Below are 27,446 nucleotides of genomic sequence, written 5' to 3' on the forward strand. Positions count from 1 at the left end.
GAAGCAAGTAGCTCAACACCTAACTTCGTTTCGAGTTTCTCGCCGGAACGAACGGAATGAAGACGTTGACTCCGGCATATATCTATCGTTTGTAAAGAGACGTCACTTGTAGGAATGTGCTAGAAGGCCTCTGGAGCATCTTGAGCCAGTCTTCTCCCTGCTCGGTAGCCAAATGTCATTCCCGGTCCAATGCTGGAGCCTCCTCCCGGGTAAGCCCCCTTAAAGACACTATTTTGATCACAACCGACTGCGTATAGTCCCTTGATAGTTTGGCCGCTCTGGTCTAGCACTTGGGCATCATTGTTTGTTATCAACCCATACAGAGTGCTGACATTGCCGGGGTATAGCGGGAGCGCATAGAACGGACCAGTCGCGCATGGTTGAATATTAGGATTTGGTTGAACCTGCGGGTCGCCGTAGAAGCGGTCGTACGCGGTCTCGCCTCGATGGTACTGTGTATCAACCCCTGTCGTAGCGAAGTCATTATACTCAGAAACCGTCTGCATTAACGCTTGGGTGGGGACACCGATCTTCTCCGCGAGTGCGGGAATCGTGGGCGCTGAGATCAGATAGCCTTGTCTCAGTAACTTCCAAATTGGGTAGGGCCATGGCAATGCCATTCCCATACCGTATTTGCGAAGATGTGTGCGGTCGCCGATGTAGTACGCTTTCTGGATGCCCTTCTGGTGCATGGCACTGACAAACTCCTGGTAAGGCTCCGACTCGTTTGCAAACCGTCGACCGTCAGGCCCAACAATGATGGACCCAGGCTTAGATCGATCGATCGCGAAATGTGGAAAGCGGCGTACCGGACCATTCGGGACAGGCAGGAGAGAGATAGGGGCAAAGATGGCATTCGACGGGTTCTTGGGCGGTAGAGCACCACCGCTGGCAACACCAATCCGCTTGCCGTCTCCTGTATTGCCTCGTGGGCATGCACACCATTCATGCGGGACGTACTGTTTAGCCTCCTCTGATCTGCCAAAGCCACCACTAGCAAGGACCACTCCCTTACGAGCGTATACCGTGGTCTCTTGGCCTTGACGGAGAACTTGAACACCTGCGACACGCCCGTTCTCGATCACGGGGTCTGTGGCTGACGCATTATTCCATAAGTCCACCCCTTGCTGCTGCACAGAAAACAACAGCCGTCCCACAAGTGCATTGCCATTGGCCATGTCGGCTCCCTTGCCATAGCGAATCAGGTCTGCGGCGTAGCGAAGCATTTTCTTCGTCACCTTGACCAGATTCGTGATACTACCAAAGGGATTGGTCACGACTGGTAACTCCTCTGGGTCTGCTTGCATCGAACCAAATGCCGAGTAGCCCTGGATTGGATAGCGAACCTGCCTGATCAATGGCCCCAGTTGACGTCCATCAAACTTTTCTGTCAGGATCGTGCGACCTGCCGAGGCACCTTTTTTCGTGACATGGTAGTCCGGCAAAGGAACAGGCTTAAAGCGAACGGCGGAGTTGTCCTCCATCCATTTCACCATCTCCGGAGCTGATTTAAGGAAAATTGGCACTTTCTTCGGGTCGTAGAGGTCTCCCAGCACCTCGTGAAGATACATATCTGCTTCAACTGCCGAGTCCTGTACACCGATAGCTGCTTGGTGCTTGTTGACCGGTATCCATGCTCCGCCACCGGAGTAAGCTGTTGTGCCTCCAAAATACTGTGTCTTCTCCAAGACCATGACCTTGAGACCATGCTTTGCGGCGACGAAGGCGGTGGTCAAGCCCGAACAGCCGGAGCCGATAACCACAACATCGTAGGTAGCCTCATTCTGAGAAGCTGAGAACGAGGTTAGCGGGACCAACAATAACACTGACTGGTGGCCGATTTTCGAACGTACCTCGACGGGCTTGAAAAATGCTAAAACAGCGACGAGTCGACAATATTGTTCCGTCAACGAAGCGCGTCAGCCTTAACACGCGGGGAGGGCCAGAGAGGAAAGCCATGATGAATGCCCTTGTATTTTGCAACCAAGATCCGGTCCTCTGCGCGAAGCTATTATAACAGCTACTATGGCAATGATATGATTTGAACTCTAGGGTCAATCATCAACGGGACTCCATGAACGAGTCATAAGTCAAGCCTGCCATCCAAGGGAAAACCCCCTTGACTACGTCCCTACCTACCTCCGCTGTCGCCTCAGGGACTTTAGCTTTGTCCTAGCGTAAAATCTAGGTCGAAATACTGAAAGGCTAACAGATCCACTTCTGGTAGAAGGCGGAGAAGAGAACACGGAACCTCCGAGCTCGGAATTTCTCTCTTTCTATCGAGAAACGATGCTAAAGTCCGCGATATCCTCCATCTCCACGCCATGAGCCTGGCGGATGACATATTTCACATGATCCAGGGTGTCCTCCGCCAGATACGGTTCTTCACCTCGACCCATGACTTTATCCCAATTCTCCAGAAATCCCTCTGCCGTTTCGGATTTGACCCCGGGGAACGTTGCGAGTGTTTCCCGGGCAGCCCTGTTTGCGCTCGCTGTGAACACCTCACCCGACGATGGGCACTCTTCCGAGGCGAGGCTGATGACGAAGGGAACAACCCCCTATAGCGATGTTAGTAAAATCCTGCGAGTTTTCATCGGCCATGATAGGGTGTAGACTTACCTCCGGCTGGAAATAAGTCCTTGTAACCTTTTTTGTACCCTCAGACAGATCTCCCATCCTAGAGGCGGCCGATGGCATGACGCAGTTGATCTTGATGCCATCTCGTGGTGCCCAGCGACCAAGTTCTCGCGTAATGGCAAATACAGCAGCCTTCGAGGCACTATAAGCACAGTCTCCTCCCGCGCCAAACCCGTAGATGGCGTTCGAGGAGGTATTGATGATTCGGCCATACTTCTGCCTCGCCATCCAAGAGTAGCATGCACTGGTCATCAATGTCGTCCCAAGAGTTGCTATTTCAAGCACTCTCATGAAAGCGCCGGCGTCTACGTCATCATGTGGTGACATTTTGCCAGCGATCCCAGCGTTGTTTATCAGAATGTCGACAGTGCCAAACTCCTTGACGGTGTCGGCCACAATTACTTTGGCTGCAGCCACGGAAGAAACGTCATGGCCATCTGCGATCGCAATGCCCCCAGCAGCTTTGATTTCTTCAACCACCGCTTGTGCGCGAGCACTTGTTCCCGGTTGTCCATCTAGGGTCCCGCCATAGTCGTTGACGACTACCTTGGCCCCTCTCTTTGCCAATTCCAATGCGTAAAGGCGACCCAAGCCTCCGCCAGCGCCAGTAACAATTGCAACTCTTCCTCGAACAGACATGATCGTATCAGCTTGATTATCCTATTGGCCTCAGGTGAACACGGGATCTGTTTTGAAAGTGGTATACAAGGGGATAGAACAAGCAATCAAATATCCAGCTATGTGTTCCGGGACGACGATTTGATATCTGTCAGCTTCGAGCAGCGCAACTCGTCGCAATGTGGATCATCATGGTTACTGATGCAAGGTATGAAGCTACGAACTCGAGGCGGGGTGGCCTTACCGGCCCTGGCGGGCAACGTGTATTCCGCCCATTTACTTGAACATTCATTATTGTGACCTGATTTGACCACTTTACCGTCGGTATGATTTCGAATGTGATAGGGTTGAGATAGAAGATGGAAAGAGCTCACGCAGTCAGCTGCCTGCTCTCCTTGGTGTATTTCCGAGGGGTTGACATTGAGGAGTTCGGGGCATCTTTATGGCCATCGGTGATTCATGGACTAATTCCTGGAGGGACTCTGTTGTAGTAGTCTAACTGTAGTAAGACTGGCGGTAGTCAGGTCTCCTCTGGGGCCCCGCTTCTGGTTCTGAACCAACATCGTATGACAAAACCTCCCTTGGGACTGGACCAAAAGACCATACCCTGCCCATTCAATATTAATGAGATCATGGAAGGCAAATAGGCTTCACTTGACTTGGTGGGTTGGGTCGCCTATAATGCTGACCAAAAGCTATTCCACTCCAGGTAAGAAACTGGCCGTACAAGTCACCAGCCTTCATTATAATATTTGCAATCTGTGGCAACAGGGGGAGTGGTTGTCTTCTGGTTTGTACCGAGTACCTCTTGAGGCTAGTCACCCGACTCACCAGCCTCTGTAAATCGTACTGACCTACTTCCGACCATTGAATACGAGGCATCGTATTACAAGACAGTCTTGTATGAAATCTTGTTTATGTCTTTGCTACTGGGCGAGAGCTAGTTCCACTGGGACATGAAGCTCATTGCGCTCGACAGTTCCCGCTCAATACATGCCAGATGATCCGCACTTCTCGGCGTGATATCGACCTTGAAAGGTAATGGACACATCAGAATAGCCGACGTGTATGCGTTCTCGTCGAGATGGATGACCTCGCTAGTAATAGGATCCTTTGGTTCGGAGATATCAAATGCCCATAGTAGCTTCGCCGCGATCCGCCACATATTTCTTTCTGCCAAGTGCAAGCCAGGGCACATTCTTCTGCCAGCGCCGTAGCCATAATGATGTGCAAACTCAAGTTAGTATTACCATGAGAAGTCACCATGGGAAGTACTTATCTCGGTTATTGTAGTCAGGGCTGACTGCGTACTCGTTTGCTAACTTGGGATGGTCAAGGTAGCGGTCTGGATTGAAATGGTCGTGATTTGGAAAATCCGATTCATTGTGGTGCAAGGCCCATATGCCCACAAAAACCATCGAGCCTTTAGGGATTAGCATTCCCTCGTACTCATCATCTGAAATTGTCAGTATCTTGCCAGCATGGCACTATGGGTGGGAATAATAGACCTTGGGTGACCATATGAGGAAGACCTGCAGGAGCTCTGTCTCCGTCAGCACATTCTATTCTCGGTTGTGACAGCCAAAGGCCATAGGATTTGATTACTTACGTAGGTCGCCATCTCATTCCCTCCTTGACGATACAGTTAATATACGGTAGCTTGTCGAAATCTGAAAATAATGGTGCCCTGTCAGTCCCACAAAGAGCGTCGATCTCTGCTCTTGCGCGTTGTTGAACGTGGGGATATTTCGCCATGGCTAGAATTAGTGTTAGAATATGGTTCGCAGTTGTATCTGCGCCTGCCTCAAGAAGTTCTCCGAAAAGGTTGTTGAAAGCATGTGTCGATAGAGGCCAGCCTTTCTCATTATATTCGTCGATTTTGGCATCAATAAAACAGTCTCTTTTGTCTCCGCGGGCTCTTCGCTCATCGACGATAGCTCGAGCCTTATCCCACATTTCGTCCATCATTTTGCGACACTTCTCGGCCCTACTCTTCCAACCACCAGGAAGGTATTTCAGAATTGGGAACTCATCGATCGGGGGGTTAGCCCCGGGCTCCTGAACATGAAGCCACTACAATCAAAGTCAGAAATGATCGAATGAGACAGAAGGATGTAACAAGATCTTACTAGGTCCATTAGCTCGTAAAAGTCTTTGTACCAAAATGACTCCAGGCTTGTCGCTCTGTGCCCCCAGATAAGCGATCCTGCCACTGAGACAGTGTACAGACGGGCGTAGTCAAATATTCTGGATGGATCCTTGAGAATATTATTCATGAATATAACCGCCCTGGATATTGTCAACTTAGTACGTACTCAAACATAGCTGGTGTGAATCATGGAGACATACTCTGCTTCTTGTATCTTCCAGTGCTTCTCATCCAGCGACTTGGGGTTCAGGTTTCGCGTCACAACGGTTCGCTTCTCTCTCCATGAGGGGCCTTGAGGCTCAAGGGTCAAATGGTCACCATGAGTCACGAAGTTGGAGACGTAATTGAATGGTCGGTCTGAGTAGATGCTCCCTTTCTTCTCCAGGAGATTGTTAATAGCTCGCCGATCGGAGAGAACAATAATATTCGTGGGACCGATGGTCAAAGAGAAGATAGGCCCATATACGTCGGCCCAGGACTTGAACCTGCGTACATTAGCTACTGTCAGAGCTAGACATATACATCCACCTGTCGTACTTTCTCCCCAGGCCTGTGATCGGTATTTGGTGAGCGTTGCCTAGGATTGGGATTGTAGGTGGCCCTGGGGGCATGCGTGGATGTCGACGGCCAACCTGAAACAGTCGGTATAGCGGGTAGGAGAAGACTAGAGTCAGGGCAATTAGGACGATAAAAGGGCCCATGTTGAGAGACTTCTGTGGCAGGCCACGAGCGTAGTAGTACGAAAAATCGTGTTTTCAATAAAAATACCTTCAAGAGATCGAGATACAGGAGGACTCTAGGATGATGGCGTCTCCTAATATATAATATAACTACTACTTGCGTGTATGTATTTCGCTATCTTTCTAATGCTATAGGCTGAGCAAGTTCGGTAGTTTTGTCTGTAGATCAATATTGGATCAACCATTCCGCGACTGTCGATGCTGAATAACGAGGTATCCCAGAGACTTGTTTGGCCTACACTGATCGTGTGGAGTATGTGTATGGTATACAATCACGGACCTACAACTCAAGGATACCCCAGATGGCAGGGAATTCACTTGTTAGCATAAATCTCCGCACCAAACCCCGGAATATACTCCATTTGAAGTTGGCCATGGTAAAAGCACCGTTGGGTAGGGTCCCTTGAGCCAGCACCAGTCATAATCAGGCCGATTAATACTCCGGCTGATAATTTATGTTACCTACTTCGGCCATACGCCTTGCAGCTGTGGAGACAAATACTTCTAATGAGCCTAGATCTTTAGCCTTCTTTCCCTATTGGGTCAGGAGGCTGGGACATCGTTTCCACGGCATCATCCAGAGTATATTTATTGCGTTGCACCGCGGTATCACTGCCTGATTCTCCAGAAGGATCACTGTCTAATACACCACTGTTGATGACTCTTCCCATGTCGTAGTATCTGTAGCTGTGTTGGAAGACAAGCAGTAGGAATGACGCGGAGGGTGTCGTACAAAAGTCAGTAAATTAGACCTGGTTTCCTAGATGAGATAGTTCACCGTTATTACTAGTACATTTTCCTCAGTGTGCGAGTCTAGATCCCCCCACATACTACAGAACGGAGCCCCGTACAGTGCTCGGTAGCCCACGAGGACGTCCCGTTTCCCTTCTCCCTGGGGTATCCCGTTGAATCCCAAATTTGGAGGAGAATTTCCGAGATTTAGAATTTTATGCCCCAGCTTCACCCGTGTATTGGCCTTATATTGTGGAGGTTAAAGACTCCGTCCTGCTCCCCAGGTCATCGCTAACGAGCCAGGTGCAGACTGGTCTTGAAATTCTTTGTCTTCGTTCTCAAGATCTTCAGTCAAGACTCCCTTCCCCTGGCCAGGCTCCCGTCCTAACTGTCACAAACAGTAACCATGTCTCCTACTCCTGACCTCGGGGACAGCCATGCCCCTATGAAACCGCACACAACTTGGATCAACATCATCACTATACTTGCGGCCGCAACGGCAAGTTTCAACTTTGGCTATTCCAACAATGCCATTGCTGGGACGATCGCCCAAACCTCATTTGTTGAGTACTTCTTGATGAAGGACCCCACGTCTCGCGTGGGAGGAATGCTTGGAGCGTAGGGATTCAGTCATTCCTCGCTTCTAGTCACTCTATCTCTGACCTGACTGGCTAGGTTCTTTGGTGGAGGATTCATTGGAAGTGTGATTCAGAGCCCCATATCCTCGCGCTTCGGGAGACGACCTTGTAATATGGCGGCAGCTGTCATTATCATGATAGCTGGAGCTCTCCAAGCGGGCAGTGTCCACATTGCAATGTTCCTCGTTGCTCGTGTCCTTAATGGAATTGGAGCTGGTATCATCATCGCGAATACGCCAGTCTACATGAGCGAAATTGCGCCTGCTCATACTCGCGGTATTCTGGTCAGTTTCCAGGGGATCTCGATCACCGGCGCCTACATTTTCTCATCCGTCTTCGCTCTCGCATTCCACTTTGTCGATCATTCCTATCAGTGGCGCTTGCAATATATCATTCTGACCGCCGTTGCATTACTTTTGGTGGTGACCATGTATTTCATCCCGGAAAGTCCTCGGTGGCTCATGGTAAGAATGGCTCTACCTTTAAGAAAGTGCGGCAGCGATACTAACACCATATCTCAGGATGACGGACGAGCCGATGACGCCTGGGCGGTTCTACAGAAGCTGCACAAGTCGAAGAAAGACCCCACGGCGAAACTTGCACGTATGGAATATATCCAAATCAAGGCGCAGATTGAAGAAGAAAAGGTTTGTTGTATGGAACTCCAGGAAGGCCGCATAGATACTAAAGTCGTATAGTCTTTGCCTTCTGGTTACTGGTATATCCTGAAAACGCCTCACATGCGCAAACGAGCCATCTGTGGATCCATTGTTTGGGTCATGGGGCAATCGACTGGCATCGTTGTCATCGCAAATTTCGCACCACAGCTCTTTGCTGGTCTGGGATATAGTAACGTACTTCAATTGGGGCTTTCCGTCGTCTGGGTCACAGTATGTGCAATCGGAACTTGGCTCAGTGGTCTTCTTATCGAACGTCTCGGCCGAGTGAAGCAACTTGGTAGGTGGCGCCGTATTGACGTCTCATCAAGCTCAACTAACACTATTCTAGCTCTGGGAGGTTATCTCTGCAGTATTTGCCTCATCATTGAGGCAGTCCTCCAGAAATACTACATCGGATCCTCTAACGCAGCAGGTCTCAAAGCGGCTACTGCGATGTACTTCATCTTTGTCTTCATCTTCGGGCTGTTTATTGAGTGTCCTGGCTATACCTACATCGTTGAAATATGGCCAACTCACCTCCGAAGTGAGGGTGCGACGATCGGCTTTGTTTCCTACTTCATAATGACCATTGTGTACAACAGCCCAGCGGCGGAAGCCTTTGCAACCATTGGATGGCGCTACTACTTTGTGATGATTGCGGTCTGCATCGTATCCAACACCTTTCTTCTCTGGTATTGTCCTGAGGTAAGATCCAGGCTCCTTTTGGGAAGTATTGGCTGATTAACCTTGAATAGACTGCCGGATTGACCTTGGAAGAAATTGCAGCTAAATTTGGAGATCATGTGGCCGTGGAGATCTCTGCTATCGACGTCAATAAGCTCGAGTTTGAGAAGACTGGCGAAAAGCGAGTGGAAAGTGTCGAAGAGGCGTGATATGGTGTCTCGAAGGTGATTGTAGTGAAGTATGCTTTATTCCAAGGCCAAGTAGGCAACGGCAACCGTGTCGCTGTTCGAGTTTGATGTAAATAGTGTACCGTCTTCTGTTACAGAAAAATTGGACCGAATATACAATTTTGCAATACAAGGGCTATTGATCAGAGAGGTGATCAAAGCATTCTCCCCAGATAGCACATTTATCAGATGTAATCACTACGATCCGTAGTCTGACCGAAGTCTCCCCAGATACTCGGAGTGTACACACTAGTGTTCAGCTAGAGCCAGGCGAATCGAAACAGTAGCCATCTCCAGAAATGTTCGCGGTGTAGTGTACGGCCATGGCCTCTCAGTAATAAAGTCCAACGTCAAAAGGCCCTCCTGTAATCGACAAGCCTAGGTGTCCGGAAAACCCCCTTGACAAATGACTAATTATCTTCTGGAAGGGACCTCGCAGACACCATTAGGGGCGAGAGAGAACGGAGTCTGTGCTCCCCCGAAGTTTGCATTCGACCAAAGTGTGGCAATATGGAGATATCGACGATTGGGTGGGGCGGACTGATTTCGGCCAGTTTACTTGAAGCCAAATCGAGCGGGCGAAATGTGGAGGTCATGTTCAATTGAACAGCCCTCAGGATCCGTCAGAGAATCTCTGGGGGTCCAAAATGTTGACTATTTCATCCAGTCAAACTCAAAGATGGCGATGTCTTCTCTTGTGAAGGGCAGTGTTCATATGCTTCCATTTCCCCTGCTCATTCTGTCAATCAGACAATTGTATAAGGCACTTCTCGAACATCATGGCAGACCAATCACTAGTTCTCCAGCTTATTATGGTCCCTCACCGACCGGTACACACCGATGCGGAGATAAATAAGGACTTGGCTCCAGCTTTTGATATAATTCAAAGGTCGGCATAATACACTCGATTCCCAGTTGATTACAACGAGACTCACTGACGCGCTACGAGCAGGGCCAAGGGACTGCAAGCCCTATGGAGAGGGACAAAGCATGAGGACCGCCACACCCAGGTTGCCCTCCTTTTATGGGAGAGCCTGGAGGCAAGTCATGCGTTCTTCATAAGCTCCGAATACAGGGAGTTTCACAAAGTCATTCAGCCCGCGATGAACGGGAGGAAAATTGAATGGCAGAACCATGCTTCAATCAAAGCAGGTGGACTTAGCGACAAGGAACATTTGACCAAGACACTTCAGTCACCCGCAATCGAGGTCGCCCTGACGAAAGTCGTCGAAGGTGGCGTGCAAGGCTACTATTCCCAGTTTCAGAAGATTGTTGTCCCCATCCTGGACAACGACCCTGGTTGCGATGGACATTTTATCAGCCCTCTGCTGGAAAACCCCCAGAACCAGCTTCTTTTGATCAACTGGAAGTCCGTGGATGTGCGTATAGCCCCCGCTTACTTCGGCCAGACTATGGAAGCTAATTGAACCAGGCTCATCATGAAGATTTTGAGAAAAAGCTAACGTTCAAGGCATGTATTGATGGGCTCAAGGACTACTATGCCGAGTTTGTTATCCCCTGGCATATCGTGGGACTTCAGTTGATTCAAGGTGGACCTTAATCATGAAAGCGCTCCATGAAAGCGCTCCATGATAGCTTCTCCCTTCTCCTATTGGAGTCCCCTACCTAAGGTAGCATTAGTTCTTGTCTAAGTAGAAGGGTTAAAAGCGAATCGTTCACCTCTTACAAATCCATCTTGTATGAGGGTTAGTCAGTGCCCACTCATGGCACCACCAAGTATAATAAATAGAAGTGTCAAGGAGACGAGGCCTTGTTGAAGGGCAGTCTACTCGCAGACTTTAACATTACGACCTGTTGAAGTGTCCTTTTATGGAGTACATCGACCGAAGGGCTTTTTGTACGGTTGCATCTGGAGAACGGTTCCGCCTATTGTCGTACGCGGGAATGGCTCGCAACGACGTTGTAGGCAATGTAGACTAGAAGGGCACAATTCTAGGACGTGTACAACATCTCATACTATCGAATAGAGCTATAATTCAATATAAATCGCGTTGTTGTGGACGAATAGTGGATGAATAGGAAGAAGGAGGGGGGAATCCGCGCCACTAGCTCGTTCGCGCCACTAGCCCGTGAGATACGTTATATAAAATAGCTAAGACCACAGAATTGGCCAAGTCTGATCCTTCGCTATACCTTCCTTTCTCAAATGTGGTCAGTGGTTCTCGCCCTAAAGGCCATCAATTCTCGGAGAAAACGACTCAAAACCCAGGTCTCACATCTGCAGATACAGCGACGATGCCTCCATTCGAAAACCAAGACTTTGACTCTCTTCTGCTGAAGCCCTTCGAGTTAAATGGTGGAATTCGTTTTGAGACCTACGCTGGAGGTGGGAGGTCTGGCCATTGTTTTAAGGTTCGTATTAGGAAGAAAGACTACGCTTTGAAGATGGTAAGTCCGACGAATTGCAACTTCGGATAATTGCCGACCTGGACGCAAGTTCAAATTCGACAATCCTGAGTTAAATGTATGCCGGTTGAGAGGAACAGAACGCAGAGCCTTCCACGACCCTTTCTACATCGAATGCCCTGCGTATGGCACCCTTATTGAACAAGGGTTTAACGGTCACATTACCACCTTCTGTTACGGCTGGATCGATGTACCATGCTCCGTGGAGCTACACGTGCCTTCGCAATTTGGGATTCAACCAGTGCTATGGGATAAACCGGCAGATGTTGACCACCAGCAGGTACGAGGTATACTATTGGAGTGGGTTGACGGCCGGCCACCTACGCAAATTGTGATGACCTCAAACATTGCAAACCAAGCTCGCAAGTTGTTGAAGGCTTTACATGGCGTCGGGATTCTTCACGGCGGCGTCGCAGCGTCTAATCTCCTCGTCGAAGAATCAAATTAGAAAGTCTACCTTATAGACATGAGCGCATCCATTACACTTCCACATATCTCAATCTCGGAGCAGGAACTTGAGAAGAGACAGCAGAAAGAGAGCTTGGACCTGGAAGTCGGCTTCACATGGCTTTCAGAAAATCCTATCAATCAAGGGGTTACGTTGCCGATTTATCCGGTTTTGACGTGGAGTCTCTGAAAAACAGCTTCGTCGACGCGCCTTTCATAAAACACCTCTGGGCCCCACAACAACCAACTCACTGGCAGCCCGCGGTACCCTAATTGGAGTTACTAGCATGGCTACGTCCCAGATCCCCTAGATGCGGCCTTTAAACGCTTCCAGACTACATGTCTCGGCTTAGCGGGACAAGGGAATAATGTCGGGAAAATCGTCAGAAACGCGTACTGTTGCCGCTCTGCAGATGGTGTCGCAAGAGAATGCCTACACTATTCGCCCATTGTGTCTGCACATCGAACTACTCCAAACACCTAGAAATATATTTTCGCACCCTTCTCAGGGTACGCAGTTAGGGATAAGCATGATGGGAAAGGCGTAACTTTCCATGCCTGAAGACTCCAGCACAGAAATCCTTAACGAGACAAGGAATCTTTTCGGCTAGCTGGACATGCTTCAGATTCCATCGGTCAATGTGACGCTACGTCTAATGTGCCTCTTCACCTCGCACCATCCTACCGTAAGATACTTATAGCAGATGATTGGATTGACCGGTCCTATAGGGCTTGAGTATCACAAGCCTATCCAAAAGGTCGAAGTCACGAACACAGGAACCCGCTTGGCTGTCTTCTCTGGACCTCCACAGACCGGCGGAATCATGATCGTTTCTTTGCTTTTGGACAAATATATATGTTCCAACTGGTATTTCCCTTCGCCGAATCTATTCAGCCATGATTTCCAACTACAGATTGTCCCAGGAATTTGTATGCAGTCGATTGCTTTCTCCGGACCAATGGAACAAGTCACAGGTCAACGCAGCAGAACATGTGGCTTGGGAGAAACCACTTACGCCGACTCCCTCGCCCGATGGTTATCCGGCATATCAACTTGATGTATCAAGTCAGATCGGGATGAAAAGTACAATACAGACGTGGCATTGCGTCAATTAGAAGCAAAAAAGAGAATAGACCGCCGTGTATCATTCGAAATTCGTCAAACCATTACGTCGCCTCACCTTCGAAATTTCGAAATCGATGGTGACATCCACATGACATTATCGCCAAGATCTGGTGTAGATGTCAGCTTAGAATATTTCCAGCTAGACTTGCGAAACTCTTCCGAACGCGCTCTGGATCCGATTTCACGGCACTCTGCGGTCGCAGTCGAACCGGGGAAGGATATATCAGTTGATTACTGGTCATCACGCACGAGACACAACGGGGCCGGGTGCCGGGAGATGTCATGCGTGGGCGTCGCACTCGTGCGGAGACGCATGCGACAAATCCACCGAAGCATTCAATGTTGGCTGAATAAAAAGCAGTGCCTGGACATCTGTGGGATGAAGTACCGTTCCATCACTTACAGGCGCCCCTATAATCTTCAGAGACGACTCTCCACGAGTTATTGAAGCCCTGGTGGTTGTCGAGATTGAAGAAGGTGATGTTATCGTAATCCACTTGAATCGAGTCACTTTCTGACCCAAGAGTCCAGAATGCCGTCTTGAAATTCGCGCCTTTGGTGCCCACATCGAAGTCCTCCCCTGATATAGGTCCATTACTGGGGTTCCCAACAATCCACGGCACCATGGGATGCAAATTGCTATAGTCTTCGTCTAGGCAGGCGGTCGGGATCCCGACCCACTGCTGGCTGGTAGGTTTGGCCTGGCTTGAGCTGTTATAGCGCAGGATCCCCGTGCGGTCATAACCCGGATCGCCGGGCGACGAGTCGCTCAAGCAAGTGCTGATGTTGGTGCGGATCCAGTAGTTCCCATCTGTGGGCAAGGGAATCGGGTTGAGGGGGTCCAATTCTGGAGCAGCCTCCACGATGACATTGTAACGTTGTCCAATCCCGACCAAGACGGAGGTCGTGGTATAAGGGGATATCGGCACAAAGTCAGCACTGACAACTTGTAGCCTGTGGTTATCGATGCTCAAGATAAATGTGGTTGTGAACGACGTGTTGATGATCCGAAGCAGGTACCTCTTGTTTGGAAGCGTTATCACTGGCCGGTCAAAGGTGATGCTGTACGGACCTTTTGGCTTGGTGTCATACACTGCTGAGTTGTTGAAGGTTTTCACATCGCCTTGGCCATTGAGTAGCATGTCAAAATTGTCTAGATTCCCAGTAATGACAGCATCAAATGCTGTCTTGTGTCCCCAGTCAGTCAGAATAAATGGCGGACTAATGGCCTCATCGGAGCGGGCGGAACTTGGCCCGTGCAATGTTATTGGACCGGCTGCTCCGTCTGCATATTGCACAGAATAGTGGCTATGATACCAGGAACTTCCATATTGGGTGGCGGTGAAATTGTAGACAAAGTAGTCTCCCGGGGCGATGGGGCATTGCCTGAGGCCATTGACCCCGTCTATGTGCATGGTCTGGTTTTGTCGGATGCCCTGCAGCTATTAGAAGAAGATAGGATAAAGATGGTGGAGTACCTTACATGCCAACGGACTGAAGTTCCATATGACTTGAGGCTGTTAGTCACATTGATGATGACCCTATCAGACATATTATCAGCAAATGACCATGTTCAAAATCAGACAGCACCCTACCGATCTCCCCAGCAAGCTTCAATCCATAGCCCAGGATATACATCGTTGAAGAGCTTGGCATATGGAAAGTTGATACCGTCGGCATCCCAGGAGCTGTCCACTAGATCTAGCTCGTAGTATCGAGTAGTTTCGATGGGCATATCTGTCTCATAGTCTGTGAAGATATCATATTGCGATCCATCTGAAACTCTCCGAAGCCAGCATTTTCGATCCCAGGGGTTTGAGCAGGATTCCCAACCCACCATCGCGGAATAGTCGCAGGTGAAATCAAAGCCCTCTGGAGTTCCAGGTGGCCGAAAGATAGGTCCGGCTTGAGTCTTGAAATCCGTTATGACCGACGAAGGTCTAGCGAGTGGCAGATCGATTTCCAGAGGATTTTGATTGACAGTGCCATCTTGCAATAGTGATAATGTTACGATATTGATAATCGATATGATCACCGCCCAAAAGCGCTCGACGAGCTGCATTTTCTGTCGACTGACAATGACCTTATCCGAGATCAATGGTCTGGAGGTGAGCTTTCCCTTCAAGATATGAAGACTCTGTAGCAGCTGGAAACCGAGAACTTGCCACGCAGTTAATTCAATAGAGTGTATTTTCTGGAAAAGACAGTCACATCAAGGCAGATTCGTAAGAATTTGGTTCATTTATTTGGCAGGATATTTGGCAGGGGGAACAGGAATGCGGTAGTTATCGGGGAAGGGAAAGGTATATGCCCCGTCCCGTCCAACCGTGACTCTAATGAGACGGTAGGAATGCTGCCTTAGCTCAACGGCCGTGTGATAGGGAGTAGTAGAAGGAAGAATTTTCTGGTGCTAGAACGCACGCTTTCCAAAACCGGATTTACAAGTACGAATGTCCTCAACTTACTAGTCGATCTTCCATGGAAAGAGCACAGGATCCTCGTCTGGACTCAATCGTTGACGTGTCCGGTGAATGTAGTTCAATAGCGGGGTTTTGGTTGATCTTTTCCCTGAGTGCTGCAAAGAAACTTTATCCCGTCGAGACCGATGTAGAAGATTGATTCAATTTACGCCACGTTGCAAATGGCTGAGACAGAGGCTGCAATGTTCAGCTGGGATGGAACATTATGTGGCTGGCCACAACGAGAATTGCAAGTATTTTTACCATATTAGAAATTCAAGATCGATCAGGGCTGGAAGAGCTGGGTGTTTCGAGTCTGGCAAAATAGAACGAAGGGGTGTAAACATCAAAGCCAAATTTATGTAGTATCATCAATTTCGACAAACTGAGAGATGGCCAGACCACGCCACCTACCGGAGGCTAGCTGAAGACACTCTCCAGCCATCTGGTGGAGCTGAAAGGGATCTAGCAACCCCGCATATTAGCGACAAGCATCCCAGCCCCAGCTGTGTTTGCAAAATAAGCATCTTTAGCTCTTTTTTCTTGTCTCGATTGGGAGCATGATTGAAACCGGTGTGCCTGATTTGTCAAATTTATGTGGTGGGCACATGGCATGTCATGGAGACCCGGAAAGGAGTCGATGAGTGCAAGGGGATTACCCAATGGCGATCACTTGTGTTCTGCAATTCGCTGCGTCTCAGGGGCAGTCCAAGGACGACCGCCCAGACTGTTGGTTCTCCGTTGTGGTTCTGATGGGAATGTCACAAATCATGGTTTACGTAAACCCTAAACCCGTTTCAGTGTGTCAGAACGCATTATGTCCGCCCTGTGGCGCTATGCTGTGAGCAGGCTGTTGAGCAGGACAAAGCAGTCGATCAGCAATACCTCACATCCAGCGAAGAGAAAACTCTAGTAGACTTCGTCCTCAAATCTGCGAGAAATAGCAATCCGATCTCGGCCAGATCCTTACTCCTCCTACCCCAGTAAGTCGCCGTCAAGATCCTCCCAAAGTCTTTGGGATGTGGATGATATTCCCTAGACCGCCGATACATATCGGGGACCTGAAAGAATTTGTTGTAGGAGAGAACATCGGGAAAATATGAAAGGGGTTAGAAAAGCATTTTCTGCCGCAAAAGCCCCAGGTAGGTGTGGTTGGAACTGCCAGAACTGGATTCAAGGCGTCCTCCTGGCCATTGATAGAAAGGGTTGAATTACCGAAAGTGCTTGATCCTCGGCTACCACCAAAATGATCCATGCCATGAATGGGTGGTACGCAACAGGGGAAAGTCAAAAATGAACCATGGACAGCATTTACATCTGTCCATGGTCCTCCCTGAGAAATAGAAGTTGAATCCGCATCGTAGTCATACCATAGTACCAAGTACTATCAGACATGGTTTAGTACGAGCAATACTGGCCGAGCACTTTGTCGATCAAACTTTGAGAAAAGTAGGTTTCAGAGAAGATTTCTTGAGCATAGTCGCACCGATCCAGCGAGGGGTCCAATGCGCTGAAGAACTGGACGTATTCCCAATACTCTGGATAGTATCCCGCATTTCCCCAATCAAGGATGGCCACACTTTTATCGCCGCGAACGATAATGTTATCTGGACGAAGATCACCATGACAAAGAACGATACGGTGGTTCGCCGTCAATTATCTTTCCAGCATCGTGCGGTATATCTTCGGAGCTGTTGTAATCATGCCAGATCGAAGAAACTCGTTGAATTGTTCCTCAGTTGTGAACGGGCCACCCTTGCGCTTAAGTCTGCGGGCGTCCACTGCAGGACCGCCATGGATGCCTCCAATGGCACTTCCTGCACTTTTATATTGCCGCATCTTTTCGAGAATCTCCCGAAGCTGTCCGACAAACTTCATCTTCTCATCGCGGCACAAATGCGGTCACAGTTCCGATAGGCTTCTGCCTTCGATGTATTCCATCGCAACGATCACTCTTCCATCGAAGCGAACATCGTAGCAATATAGTCGTGGAACCGGAACACCATTGATATCACCCATAAATTGCAGAGCCTTTGCCTCAAAGGGGCTCACGTCGGCCCCGAACTTGAAGACAGTATTTTCGTAGCGAAACACTTTTCGTCGTGGTGTATTAAGGAATACAGATTCTGACTCCTTGAAAATCTGATCGAGGTCGTAGAGGGCCCCAGCAAATTTGAAAAGCTTAACCTCAGTTGCCGCGCCGTCTGAGTTGCCTCTTTCTTGGTTAGTTTTCATGGTTGCCGTGGAGTCCATCATCAGTGAGAAGTTTGACAATATGGCTTTCTCGGATTGCTCCCGAATCGCCGACCAGGGTAATACATAGACATTCAGATGTTATTCCATAGAAGACAGCATGTCGATGGGCGGCTGTAAAATCACGGAAGCTACCATAATGCGGCTGGGGAAGGAGTGCGGTGTGGTTGATTCTTGTCGGAGTACAGAGTACATCCTCATACTCTAATGACGCAGGGATCTGTCAGACTATATAGTTTTCCAGAGAGTAAGAGACGCCCACAGCGTTATGGGGAGAAGGGGCAAGCTTCTAGTGTGCTTTAAGGTCCGTCTTTACATCCCTTGGCATCACCTCCTCTCAGTCTGTGGGATGTTTGTCACGTGTGCTCTCGGCTGCGGTGGAGCATTCAGTTGTGCCTGTGCACTATCAACTTTCTCGCCTTTACCGGACTCAACCGACCAACAGCCACACCGACTCACTAGCCGAGGCTGTGGTCTTGGTACCCTCGATCCTTAGGGTTATAGTCGATTAAGCCTCTTTCCCAAGCCTCGCACGTGTTCTCAGTCGGTACAATAATTGATGGGCCACCAAGATCCAACCGCCATACAAATTTCAAAATCCTCGCTGTACTGTGAAATTTAGTCTTGGCGGCCCGTCAAGTTATTGCACCGGCGAGGTCTCCGTTGTCTTACTATGTCTGGGCGCCCAGCCTCGCGCCTCCGCCTTGTCGAGAGAGTCTGCGTGCTGGTTAAAGGCGAGGGGTCCTGATTCTCTTCCCCTCATTCCTCCTACTCCCTCCAGCATCATGCCAGAGCCAGACGTCGACAGTGTGGTTGAGTGGTGGAAGTCTGACGTGTCGCAGCGAAGTGAAGCCGGACCTCATTGAAACATCACTCGATTGTACTACGAAGCAATAATGTTCTTCGGCTCAATTATTTATTTTGCAGGTGGACTGCTACTAGCAGTCTACGCGCAATCGACACCATGTGCCTGCTCAAATTCCACGATCTTGATAAACTCTCTAGAAACACTAGAGGCTGCTCAGGCTTGTACCACGGCAGCAGGTGACATAGTGATTGAGTATGGCGAGGATTTGCCTCCCGAGATCGAATTCCCGGTGCTCGAGACAGTGGAGGGATCTGTTCTCTCCCTAAATTTCGACGAGAACATTCCTGCCTGGCGATTCTCAGCTCCAAGGCTCAATAGGGTCAAGGATTTCTATCTCTCACACTGGGTCAATTTGACCACCATTGACATGCCTTTGTTCGACCACGCGGATAGAATCAGATTGAACGACCTTCCACAACTCACGACGGCACATTTCTTGTCTACTGTCTCGAGGATCGACTTCAACTACGAGATATGGAACACTTCCCTCACAAATATCACCAACAACCGATTGCTATATGCAACCTTTGTGGAAATCTTCGACAATCCAAAGTTGGAGACCGTAGAGCTCCTGGCTCTGCGGAATGCATCTTACAACATCGCGCTGAGGAGAAACCGGCCTGGCCTAGATGTGCGGTTGAGAGATCTCAAGGAAGTGTGGCACTTGGAACTGCAACAAATTGCCTCGCTCACTGTTCCAGTCTTGGAAAACGTCATTGGTTATTTTATCGTCAACGCGAGCAGCTTGAACACGCTGAGTGCGCCAAACTTACAAACTATTGGCACTTGGTATGATCCACACATCGTCGTCACCGATAATCGCGGCCTAATCGTCACGAACAATCAAGTCCTGGACACCCTCAGCTTCCCGCAATTGAAAAACGTGACGTTAGACCTCGTCATTCGGAATGATACCTCCCTCAGGAATGTTCATTTTCCAGAGCTGCACAGTGTGGCCGGTAATGTTGCTTTGGAAGGGCAATTCACCGAAATCACTTTCCCCGATCTCAACAGAGTAGGTGGAGAGTTCAGCATTGGCGTGGGTCAGTCATCGGCATTCTGTCGCCCGTTCCAGGACTTGAAAGAAAACGGTAGTATACGAGGAGACTTTTCTTGTCCAGAATTCTCAGAGCCAACTCCGAGATCGCAACTCGATCTCGACAACATGCAGGAGTATATTGATGAATACCTTGAGTGGGTCATTACTGGCCAAACTAACGCCGGAGCAATTGTGACTGTTCCGGCGTTCAAGGGCGTCTTGATGGTTGTTGCTTGCCTGGGTGCTCTCTTTCATGCCATGTAGCTTATGTATATATACTGTCACTCTATCCCCTGACTGCTATGTTTCTCAGGTGCCTTCTCCTTTGCTGGTAGACGTCCTATTGTATCCTCCTTGATAGTGTTAGACTACCAGAATGTAATCAATATTTGGCCGTATCCGACAATTTGGTCCTGCAATAACCAGGGCTTAGGCAGAGCAGCCACAAACGATAACAGCGTTCGCGGCATCATCTCATTTCGGCCTCAAAGTAGAAACAGAAGGGTAAAATGCAACGGTAGAGTACACTGCTAGTTATGACATAGAGTATGACTTTGACTCGATCTCTCGACTTCCACCGCTTCCTTGAACAAAGAGCGCAAATGCCCAATTTTAGGATTGTTCCGTTTTATCGCCGTGAACCCGTGCCTCCAGATCCGCGCTCCAACTGATACCGTAAAACACTTCCCAGCACTATCACTGCAAGAAATGAAGAACCAGCTTCTTATACCCGGCTATACTCTCAATCAGCTCAGGAATACGAATATACTCATTCGGCCCATGCGCCACCAAAATCGAGCCAGGACCGTACAGAACTCTCTTCCCGCACCACCTATCCTGTAATCGCGGGACGTCCGTTCCAAACGCCACGGGCGCGGCATCGACTCCGTCAATCTCCCAGTCCAAAAGAGCCTCGGGGTACTCGAAGACCCATTTCAACTCGATGTCTGGATGTCGCGAGACGATCTCGCCGATTTGAGTCTTGACACCGGGGAGATCGGAGACCATGCGGACTTCGCAGAGCGCTTTGGCCGAGGGGGGGACGATGTTGTGTTTTTCCCCGCCTTCGAGGGTTCCGATGTTGAATGTGGAGGGGCCTAGGAGGTCTGATTTCGGCCAGGTGGCTGCGGAGAGGTCGTTTAATACTGCCAGCAATGCTGAGGTGGCCCTTAACCCTGAGTGGCTGCATGGTTGGAAGGTGGTGTCAGTTTACCCGTTCGTCCAGGTTTCTAGAACAGGTGAGTGGACTTACCAGGCGATCCCCCCAGCGATGACCTCGAACGCGACTTGTCCCTTGTGTTCTTTGCAAGCTTACTCTCCGTGGGCTCAGCAAATATGCCAGCTTCGCAGACGACTCCCATGTCGTTTGCCGCGATCATTCCATGGCCACCGTTCTCCTCGCCCACAACGAATAAAAGTCCAATATCCCCTTCTGCTTGAATCTTGCCTTCCCGCCGGAGCTCTTCTGCGGCGACAATTTGAGCCGCCAAGGGACCTAGATCATCGGAAGATCCGCGTCCACGGACGATGTCGCCATCAAGGGATAGTGGGATGTGCGGTGGCACCGTGTCCATGTGTGCCGTGAGCAGCACGCGGGTTTTGCGGCTGGATCCGAGATACGCGTACACATTGTGACGGGTGGAGCCTGGCGCTATGGGAATGCGCTCGACTGTATATCCTAGGCTTTGAGGATGTTGTTCCAGGAAGACGCCGATGTCGTGCTCCAGCTCGCTCGTGCTCACGATAGACATTAGATCCTTTAAGAGTTGGACGACAGGGTGGTCTATGATTGTGGAAGCCATGGTCTCAGAACTTGTTGGAGCCTAACTTCAAAGTTGATATGTTCAGTAAGGGCGGACGGTGTGAGGAACAAATACTGTCGTCAAAGCGGGTTTCACCCCTAGGGCCTCTCCGTTTCTTGAGTCATCGAGTGCTGCGACATATGATGACTAACATGTTGATGCGGGGTTGGTCTGGCCGTCGTTGATGGATCTGGGTGAAGCGCGGTGATCCGATCTCTAGAACACTACGTTCGTGAATGTAACGCTCGTCCTCTCTTATATCTCTATTGCTAACAAGTGCTAGCACTCGGAGCTGTGTGTTTTCCAAGCTTGAATTTCGGTCCTCTCGCCGATCGCTGCTCACTGCTCAATATTGCATCGGAGCAATTTCGTCAATCTGAACTTGCAGATCCACCGACGCCACCAAGACGTCGTATTGGTGTGGATACAAGTGGATTTAATGAGTGTGGCGATGTCTGATCCGATTCATGGGATGCAATACCGAACATGAAGATGAGTTGGGTTGTAGGTGTTTTGTGCCTTGTCATCTTCCTACGATGATTGCCGTAACAACAATGCTCTGCATCTTTATTGTTTGCGGAATTTATCCTGCCCACTGTAATTACTATCACGAGAAAAGTAGCTGACTGAGATATTTTTTTTTTTTTTTTTTTGGTTGAAGATTTCTGTCATACTTGATGGAGCAAAAATCACCTGGACCTCGAAGATGACCGGAAGGAGGAAGATATCAATCCACAAGCTCGGTATCAGATAAGTATGCTGGGTTCTGTATCAGTTGGTAACATCGACTGTTTTGATGCTATATTCACAGTATATCCTGAGTATCAGCATTGTTGGACATTGACTTCATATCCTTTGGCAGAATCATCGTGCTTCAGGTAACAGACAATCACTGCGTCGTCTGAGCATCTTTTCCATACAAACTCACAGTCTTATAGCTTGATCCTAGCTGTCGAGTGCTTTGGTCTCAGGTGTACTACCTGCATTGGTCAGACAATGTGACTGCATGATGCTCGTGCGGCACATGTTTTGGATGGTGAGAGACACTGTGTTCCAAACACACGTAGGGCTTTTCCGAACATCAAAAGCATCTGTACACAGAGTCAGGAAATTTGTCCAACGCTGCAGAAATGACTAATCAGTCAGCATGCTTATGCCATGAATAAGACCACCTAGAGACCCTGAAACACCCCGTGAATGCTCCGTCTATGCTCAATGTCCATGCTCTCTGATAATGCAAACTTTGGTATGGTCCTTCATCTCCTACTTTGTCCCTTCCATCTAAATCTATCAAGCCATGACAGGCATTAAAAAACGATGGAACCTTGGTACTCCACACCTGCGTAGAGTATGTGCTCGATCATAACAAATTCGGTTAAACGAAAATGAACAGTGAATATCGCGCACTGTTCCTGTTGGTTTCTGTAGGTTAACAATTAACCTGCCAAACGAAACTTTTATGGTAAGTCCCGGGAAGCGTTGATGGATGTATCGGCTTTCGTTGCCTCGGCATCCGTAACAACCTCCAGAACTTGCTCTCCAGACTCTACTTGCTTCTCTTCCGCCGGCACCCATCTTCTAAAGACTAGCGTGGACAAACTCCCCAGAGCCAGCATGAAGACCTGGAAGAGAAGCATCGGCACCTGGAGCTTGGCCTCTTCATTTTCCGTAATGCCTTCAAAAAGCAGAAAACTGAGACGCACTCCGAGAGCCAGGGTTTTCGCCGATGCACACATGCACGCCGCGATAGTATCTTTTCGACCGAGCCAGAGCATAGAAAGTAAGAAGCACTGAGCGAGCCAGATCCCCCAGTTGGCAATGCAGATATAGATGATGAAAACCAGATTGGAGGGTTTGACGTGCGTCAGAACATTTTCTGCAAAAACCCGATCAAAAGTCTGCCACAAGATGGCCAACATGCAGAAGGATCCGATTTTGGAGAAGTTCCAATCCAAAAACACCTTCTGCACCGCTCTGGGGAAGAAGTGGCGTACGACCTGACCCACTGTCATGGGGAGGTATATTGACAGACCAAACTGCATGAATACTCTTCTGGATAGAGCGGTGTATCCGCCAGCCTGAGACGGGATGACATCAGTGTACCATGCGTTGGAGAGCAGGTACATCCGGATGAGGACGGGGCTGAGGAAGGGGCCCATAAGGTTTCCAATGGTAGTTTCCACAACAGTCAAAGTCGCATTTCCGCCCCCTTGTTTGGTGAACAAGACATTAGATGCCATGGCAGTAGGTTAGCACCCATTGAAGATCAACCCGATCAGCAGCCAGGGGTCCATGAAAGACTTGTTGAGCGATGCCAGGCTGACCACAGCGAAAGCAAGAGCCGAGACCACGAGAAAACATCCCGCCTGGATAAACAGATGGTGTTTCCACTTCATATAGTTTTCAACCAGAATTCGAGTGTCAACCGTACATCCGGCAACGAAAAAGACTAGCGACACTGTTGGCGTGCGTTAGAGGGCGTCCATATCAAGTTTCTCGGCGAAGTGATTTGTGACATACCTGAAAGATATGACACGACCACCTGCTTGATCTCTTGTTGGTCACGAGGTACTTGGACCTGGGAAGAGATGAGGACGACGAGACACACTCCGATGAGAAACCACTGGTCTTTCGCGAACCACCATATCTTGCCCAGGGCCTTTTTTGGAGTGAACCTGGCCTGCGTCTGGCACTTTCCAGCCATCGAGTTTGATGTTTGACCCGACACGAATGCTATGAGGTCTTCAAGCCCAAGCCAAGACAAGGCCGGCTTTCGGTGCCTCCGGTTTAAATGGCTTCGTCAAGTCCAGATCCAATCAAGGCGTAATTGGGAAACGTGCGCCGGATAGTCCTGCCAAGATACTTGTTGGTGCGATTTGTAACGCGGCAAAAGAACTCCATACAACTAAAATGTGTCGCGATGTAAGGGCCATGAGTTTCAAAGCCGCTTATGTAGGACGCGTGCTAACAAGCAACTAATGCACTATCTGTTGTTATTCAAAGGCGAAGCATGAACTGTAACCTCCCAACATAAATGCAAGACGAAAAGACAGAAAAGAAAGAGGTCATCAGAAGCAGTGGCGACATCGGGATTGTGCACGGAAAGTGGCCGAGTCGGGGGTTTGGCCGGGAGCCAAACCCGTTCCAACCAATGATCGGACAATCAGGTTAATAATATAATATCCTGTTGTCCGTATCGATAAGGTCGAACTTTCAATACAAATGTAGACGCCTCAACCAATGCGGCCTTCTTTGCCAAAAGGGACAGATATTGATCGATAAAAAAGACGTTCACTCGCATCTCATAGGAAAGTTCGTGGAGCGGTTACAGCTTCATTACCAGATCTTGGGTGATAAATGGTATTGCTTGCATAGCTTCCTATCAGAGCAATATTAATTCTCCATTTAACTGACATCGTCCCTCGGGGCGAAGATTGAGCGATGGATTGACGCCGATACTCAGGTATTATGAAATGATTCAAAGGGAACTGATTAGTGGCCATGTGCTGCGGGCTATAAGTAACAATAATTTGAAGATTTAATCATGACGGAAAATTTCCAAATCACCATATAACGCCTGCGGACAACTTCTCTACTTAAGCAAACGCTGTGACAAGGCCTGCCATTCTACACATCTTGAGAACATGATTACTATTTGCGCCTGACAACGTGGCTGGATTAGTCTCGGTCATCATTCGGTCATGGCATTTCTGCATTATTCGACAAATACAAAGGAAGGTCGAGATACTCTTCTGATCAGCGATTCTGGATGCCCAGTTCAAGCCATAGCACCCTACGTCCCATTTGCTCGAATTGGAATAAAGCAGAATATCCGGGAAGAAGTCTTCATTGGAGCTCTGGTGTCTGCGAACCGTATGTGAGAAGAAAGGAGTATTCGTTCATCCATTTTTTGCCATTTGAATTGGCCAAAACCCGTATTGATCAAAAGACTAATCTGGTAGCATGACGGTAGGCTTGCACACATCATCTGTCTTCCTCCTAACTGGCACAACATCTATTATGAATGCCATCTCGATAAACACCAAACAAAGGTTTGAGTGGACCAGTCAACCTCGTTCGTCCCTACACTATCGGCGCGGCAATCGTACACACCTGGCCTGTCTCTTCAGATTGAGATATGGTTTCGTGGGTTGCAGCATTGCTGAATATTTCAGGAGAATACTGGTACGGATCAGCCCGTTGAGCTTTTCCATTGTTGGTCTCGATCTTGCCTCGTGTGGCATTACTAACTTCCCAGCGTCTTAAGACCACCGGTCCGCGGTCATGTGCTGCGGTACAGGCTGTCCCAGTTGCTGAATCATCCTCCAGTCGCTCAGATCGGTCTGGCAGAAAAGATTGCTTGGGACAACAGTAGTCCCACACCTTTAGACTTGTTGTTCTAGCCTTTTCCTCTGCATACCAGGCTGCCCACTCAGCTGGAGAGCTGAGGACAACAGGAGAAGATATGGTATGGTACGAGGCGAGAAAGGTTAGAGGCTTGACTAAAGAACAGAATGAATCGATCTAGTCGACCGACGTTACTTGATAGAACAAAGACAGATCGACCGAGGCATCAGGTAAACAACTAAGTTGCGCGTTTGTACCGCTCCGGGCTCATAACTGTTGCAACTCGATACGCCCGATCCTCCGCATTGGAGATTGCAAAGTTGCCTTATTAAATGCTAACTAAATCTGCGAGAAACTAGCTACTTATAACTGGCAGGCAACGAATTCTTCTGTGTTTATTGAATGTATAGAAGTGTAGTTGGCGGTTAACATCTGTTGCCAGGCACAAAATGAGTGGTGCTGCTGGAGACTTCTTTCAGCGGTTTAGGTACCCAATCTGCGCGTAACAGGGCCAACCCAAAGCCATTTGACAGCGACTCAGCATTCCATTAAGTTTCTTGAGCGGAACTTAGCACTATGCTTGGAAACAAAATGTATATCAGGATATTTCTCACGTGTCGGAGGGAAGCATGCGACTGATCATATCAACAGGAAGATGACTTCATTGCTTCATGTCTTCCACTGAGAAGAAAGCTAAACAAGTAGAGAATGGTTTTTTTTAGTGGCACGACTTTCGATAAGCTCGTAGTCGGAAATAGTTATACGGCAAAGGGAACAAAAAACCTGCGACTGCTGAAGTTCCTGCTGCCATCCAAAAATATGGACTTTCAAAATCGACACAGCCACCGGTGAGGGAGTAATCAATCACATTTTCTGCAGCTTCCATGGCCAACATAGAGATCATGCTCATTCCCGTGGCCGTCCTGGCCGCAGATTTCCAAAGCAGGCGATCGCGACCGAAGTGGAGGAGGGTGGTCTCGAGAAGGATGGAGGTCATGATGCCGGCAGTCACTAGGTGGGTTTGGTCAGCATAATTTGGTCGATCTAACTGCAATAGTGGCGTGTATGGGGTGTTCCGAGCCATGGACTCACTTGAAACACTCATGGTCGCCACGTTATCAAGCTCCGGATACGCAGACTGAAGATACCACATGGTAGAGAAGTCGCCCGATGTACATCCTACCAGGCAGCGGAAAGTGTTAATAGCAGACCGTGTCCAAATTGCTTTGGATGTCCAGAAGCCCGGGTCTCTCCAACTAAGCGTGCCATTCTGAGAACAACAACGCTTTACGGCCGACTTGGTGACAGCGCGGCGCAGCGTAAGGGACAGCGGCCGCTGTGCTTGAAGTGAGGTAGAAATCAAATTGCGGGATGTGAAATATTTCTCTGGTGCTGGAGCTGCCCCGAACGTAGAGACTCCAAGTGTCCAATAACGGGGGATCTTCGCAGGAGACATGTCTGGCGATACTGTAGGGAAAAAACGGCCCAGGGATGTCAGGTTAGGGCTAGAAATTTCCCTGAAATGACCGTACAGGAGGGAACCCCCCCGTCAGTCGTAGCTCACTTACTACGATTAAAAGCGTCCCCTAGG

General features: G+C 49.0%; 12 protein-coding genes across 12 annotated transcripts; 4 read left to right on the forward strand and 8 right to left on the reverse strand.

Annotated features, from left to right (window-relative positions):
• Nucleotides 1-119: 119 nt before the first annotated feature.
• On the reverse strand, nt 120-1,959 carry AYO20_11274 (hypothetical protein; the record flags this gene model as incomplete). Its single annotated transcript, XM_022649526.1, has 2 exons — nt 120-1,792; nt 1,854-1,959. 2 exons carry the CDS (start codon nt 1,957-1,959, stop codon nt 120-122), a joined length of 1,779 nt encoding a protein of 592 aa, XP_022494496.1.
• Nucleotides 1,960-2,276: 317 nt separating this feature from the next.
• AYO20_11275 (hypothetical protein) lies at nt 2,277-3,279 on the reverse strand (the record flags this gene model as incomplete). Its single annotated transcript, XM_022649527.1, has 2 exons — nt 2,277-2,561; nt 2,623-3,279. 2 exons carry the CDS (start codon nt 3,277-3,279, stop codon nt 2,277-2,279), a joined length of 942 nt encoding a protein of 313 aa, XP_022494497.1.
• A 919-nt stretch (nt 3,280-4,198) lies between these two features.
• On the reverse strand, nt 4,199-6,108 carry AYO20_11276 (hypothetical protein; the record flags this gene model as incomplete). Its single annotated transcript, XM_022649528.1, has 7 exons — nt 4,199-4,460; nt 4,534-4,714; nt 4,767-4,801; nt 4,868-5,331; nt 5,388-5,547; nt 5,608-5,892; nt 5,945-6,108. The coding sequence occupies 7 exons, from the start codon at nt 6,106-6,108 to the stop codon at nt 4,199-4,201; spliced, it is 1,551 nt and encodes a 516-aa protein (XP_022494498.1).
• Nucleotides 6,109-7,285: 1,177 nt separating this feature from the next.
• AYO20_11277 (hypothetical protein) lies at nt 7,286-9,069 on the forward strand (the record flags this gene model as incomplete). The annotated part of the gene is made up of 6 exons (XM_022649529.1): nt 7,286-7,497; nt 7,555-7,981; nt 8,039-8,164; nt 8,216-8,474; nt 8,526-8,881; nt 8,932-9,069. The coding sequence occupies 6 exons, from the start codon at nt 7,286-7,288 to the stop codon at nt 9,067-9,069; spliced, it is 1,518 nt and encodes a 505-aa protein (XP_022494499.1).
• A 1,121-nt stretch (nt 9,070-10,190) lies between these two features.
• AYO20_11278 (hypothetical protein) lies at nt 10,191-10,648 on the forward strand (the record flags this gene model as incomplete). Its single annotated transcript, XM_022649530.1, has 2 exons — nt 10,191-10,466; nt 10,520-10,648. The coding sequence occupies 2 exons, from the start codon at nt 10,191-10,193 to the stop codon at nt 10,646-10,648; spliced, it is 405 nt and encodes a 134-aa protein (XP_022494500.1).
• A 695-nt stretch (nt 10,649-11,343) lies between these two features.
• AYO20_11279 (hypothetical protein) lies at nt 11,344-11,962 on the forward strand (the record flags this gene model as incomplete). Its single annotated transcript, XM_022649531.1, has 2 exons — nt 11,344-11,496; nt 11,546-11,962. The coding sequence occupies 2 exons, from the start codon at nt 11,344-11,346 to the stop codon at nt 11,960-11,962; spliced, it is 570 nt and encodes a 189-aa protein (XP_022494501.1).
• A 1,520-nt stretch (nt 11,963-13,482) lies between these two features.
• AYO20_11280 (hypothetical protein) lies at nt 13,483-15,149 on the reverse strand (the record flags this gene model as incomplete). The annotated part of the gene is made up of 3 exons (XM_022649532.1): nt 13,483-14,523; nt 14,571-14,628; nt 14,683-15,149. 3 exons carry the CDS (start codon nt 15,147-15,149, stop codon nt 13,483-13,485), a joined length of 1,566 nt encoding a protein of 521 aa, XP_022494502.1.
• A 2,053-nt stretch (nt 15,150-17,202) lies between these two features.
• AYO20_11281 (hypothetical protein) lies at nt 17,203-17,781 on the reverse strand (the record flags this gene model as incomplete). Its single annotated transcript, XM_022649533.1, has 2 exons — nt 17,203-17,418; nt 17,518-17,781. The coding sequence occupies 2 exons, from the start codon at nt 17,779-17,781 to the stop codon at nt 17,203-17,205; spliced, it is 480 nt and encodes a 159-aa protein (XP_022494503.1).
• Nucleotides 17,782-18,695: 914 nt separating this feature from the next.
• Nucleotides 18,696-19,970, forward strand: AYO20_11282 (hypothetical protein; the record flags this gene model as incomplete). Its single annotated transcript, XM_022649534.1, has 1 exon — nt 18,696-19,970. The coding sequence occupies one exon, from the start codon at nt 18,696-18,698 to the stop codon at nt 19,968-19,970; it is 1,275 nt and encodes a 424-aa protein (XP_022494504.1).
• A 432-nt stretch (nt 19,971-20,402) lies between these two features.
• AYO20_11283 (hypothetical protein) lies at nt 20,403-21,508 on the reverse strand (the record flags this gene model as incomplete). Its single annotated transcript, XM_022649535.1, has 2 exons — nt 20,403-20,830; nt 20,959-21,508. The coding sequence occupies 2 exons, from the start codon at nt 21,506-21,508 to the stop codon at nt 20,403-20,405; spliced, it is 978 nt and encodes a 325-aa protein (XP_022494505.1).
• Nucleotides 21,509-22,965: 1,457 nt separating this feature from the next.
• On the reverse strand, nt 22,966-23,748 carry AYO20_11284 (hypothetical protein; the record flags this gene model as incomplete). The annotated part of the gene is made up of 1 exon (XM_022649536.1): nt 22,966-23,748. One exon carries the CDS (start codon nt 23,746-23,748, stop codon nt 22,966-22,968), a length of 783 nt encoding a protein of 260 aa, XP_022494506.1.
• A 2,825-nt stretch (nt 23,749-26,573) lies between these two features.
• Nucleotides 26,574-27,311, reverse strand: AYO20_11285 (hypothetical protein; the record flags this gene model as incomplete). Its single annotated transcript, XM_022649537.1, has 1 exon — nt 26,574-27,311. The coding sequence occupies one exon, from the start codon at nt 27,309-27,311 to the stop codon at nt 26,574-26,576; it is 738 nt and encodes a 245-aa protein (XP_022494507.1).
• Nucleotides 27,312-27,446: the final 135 nt, after the last annotated feature.

The sequence above is a fragment of the Fonsecaea nubica genome (genome assembly GCF_001646965.1).
Source record: "Fonsecaea nubica strain CBS 269.64 chromosome Unknown Scaff143, whole genome shotgun sequence".
Lineage (NCBI taxonomy): Eukaryota > Fungi > Ascomycota > Eurotiomycetes > Chaetothyriales > Herpotrichiellaceae > Fonsecaea > Fonsecaea nubica.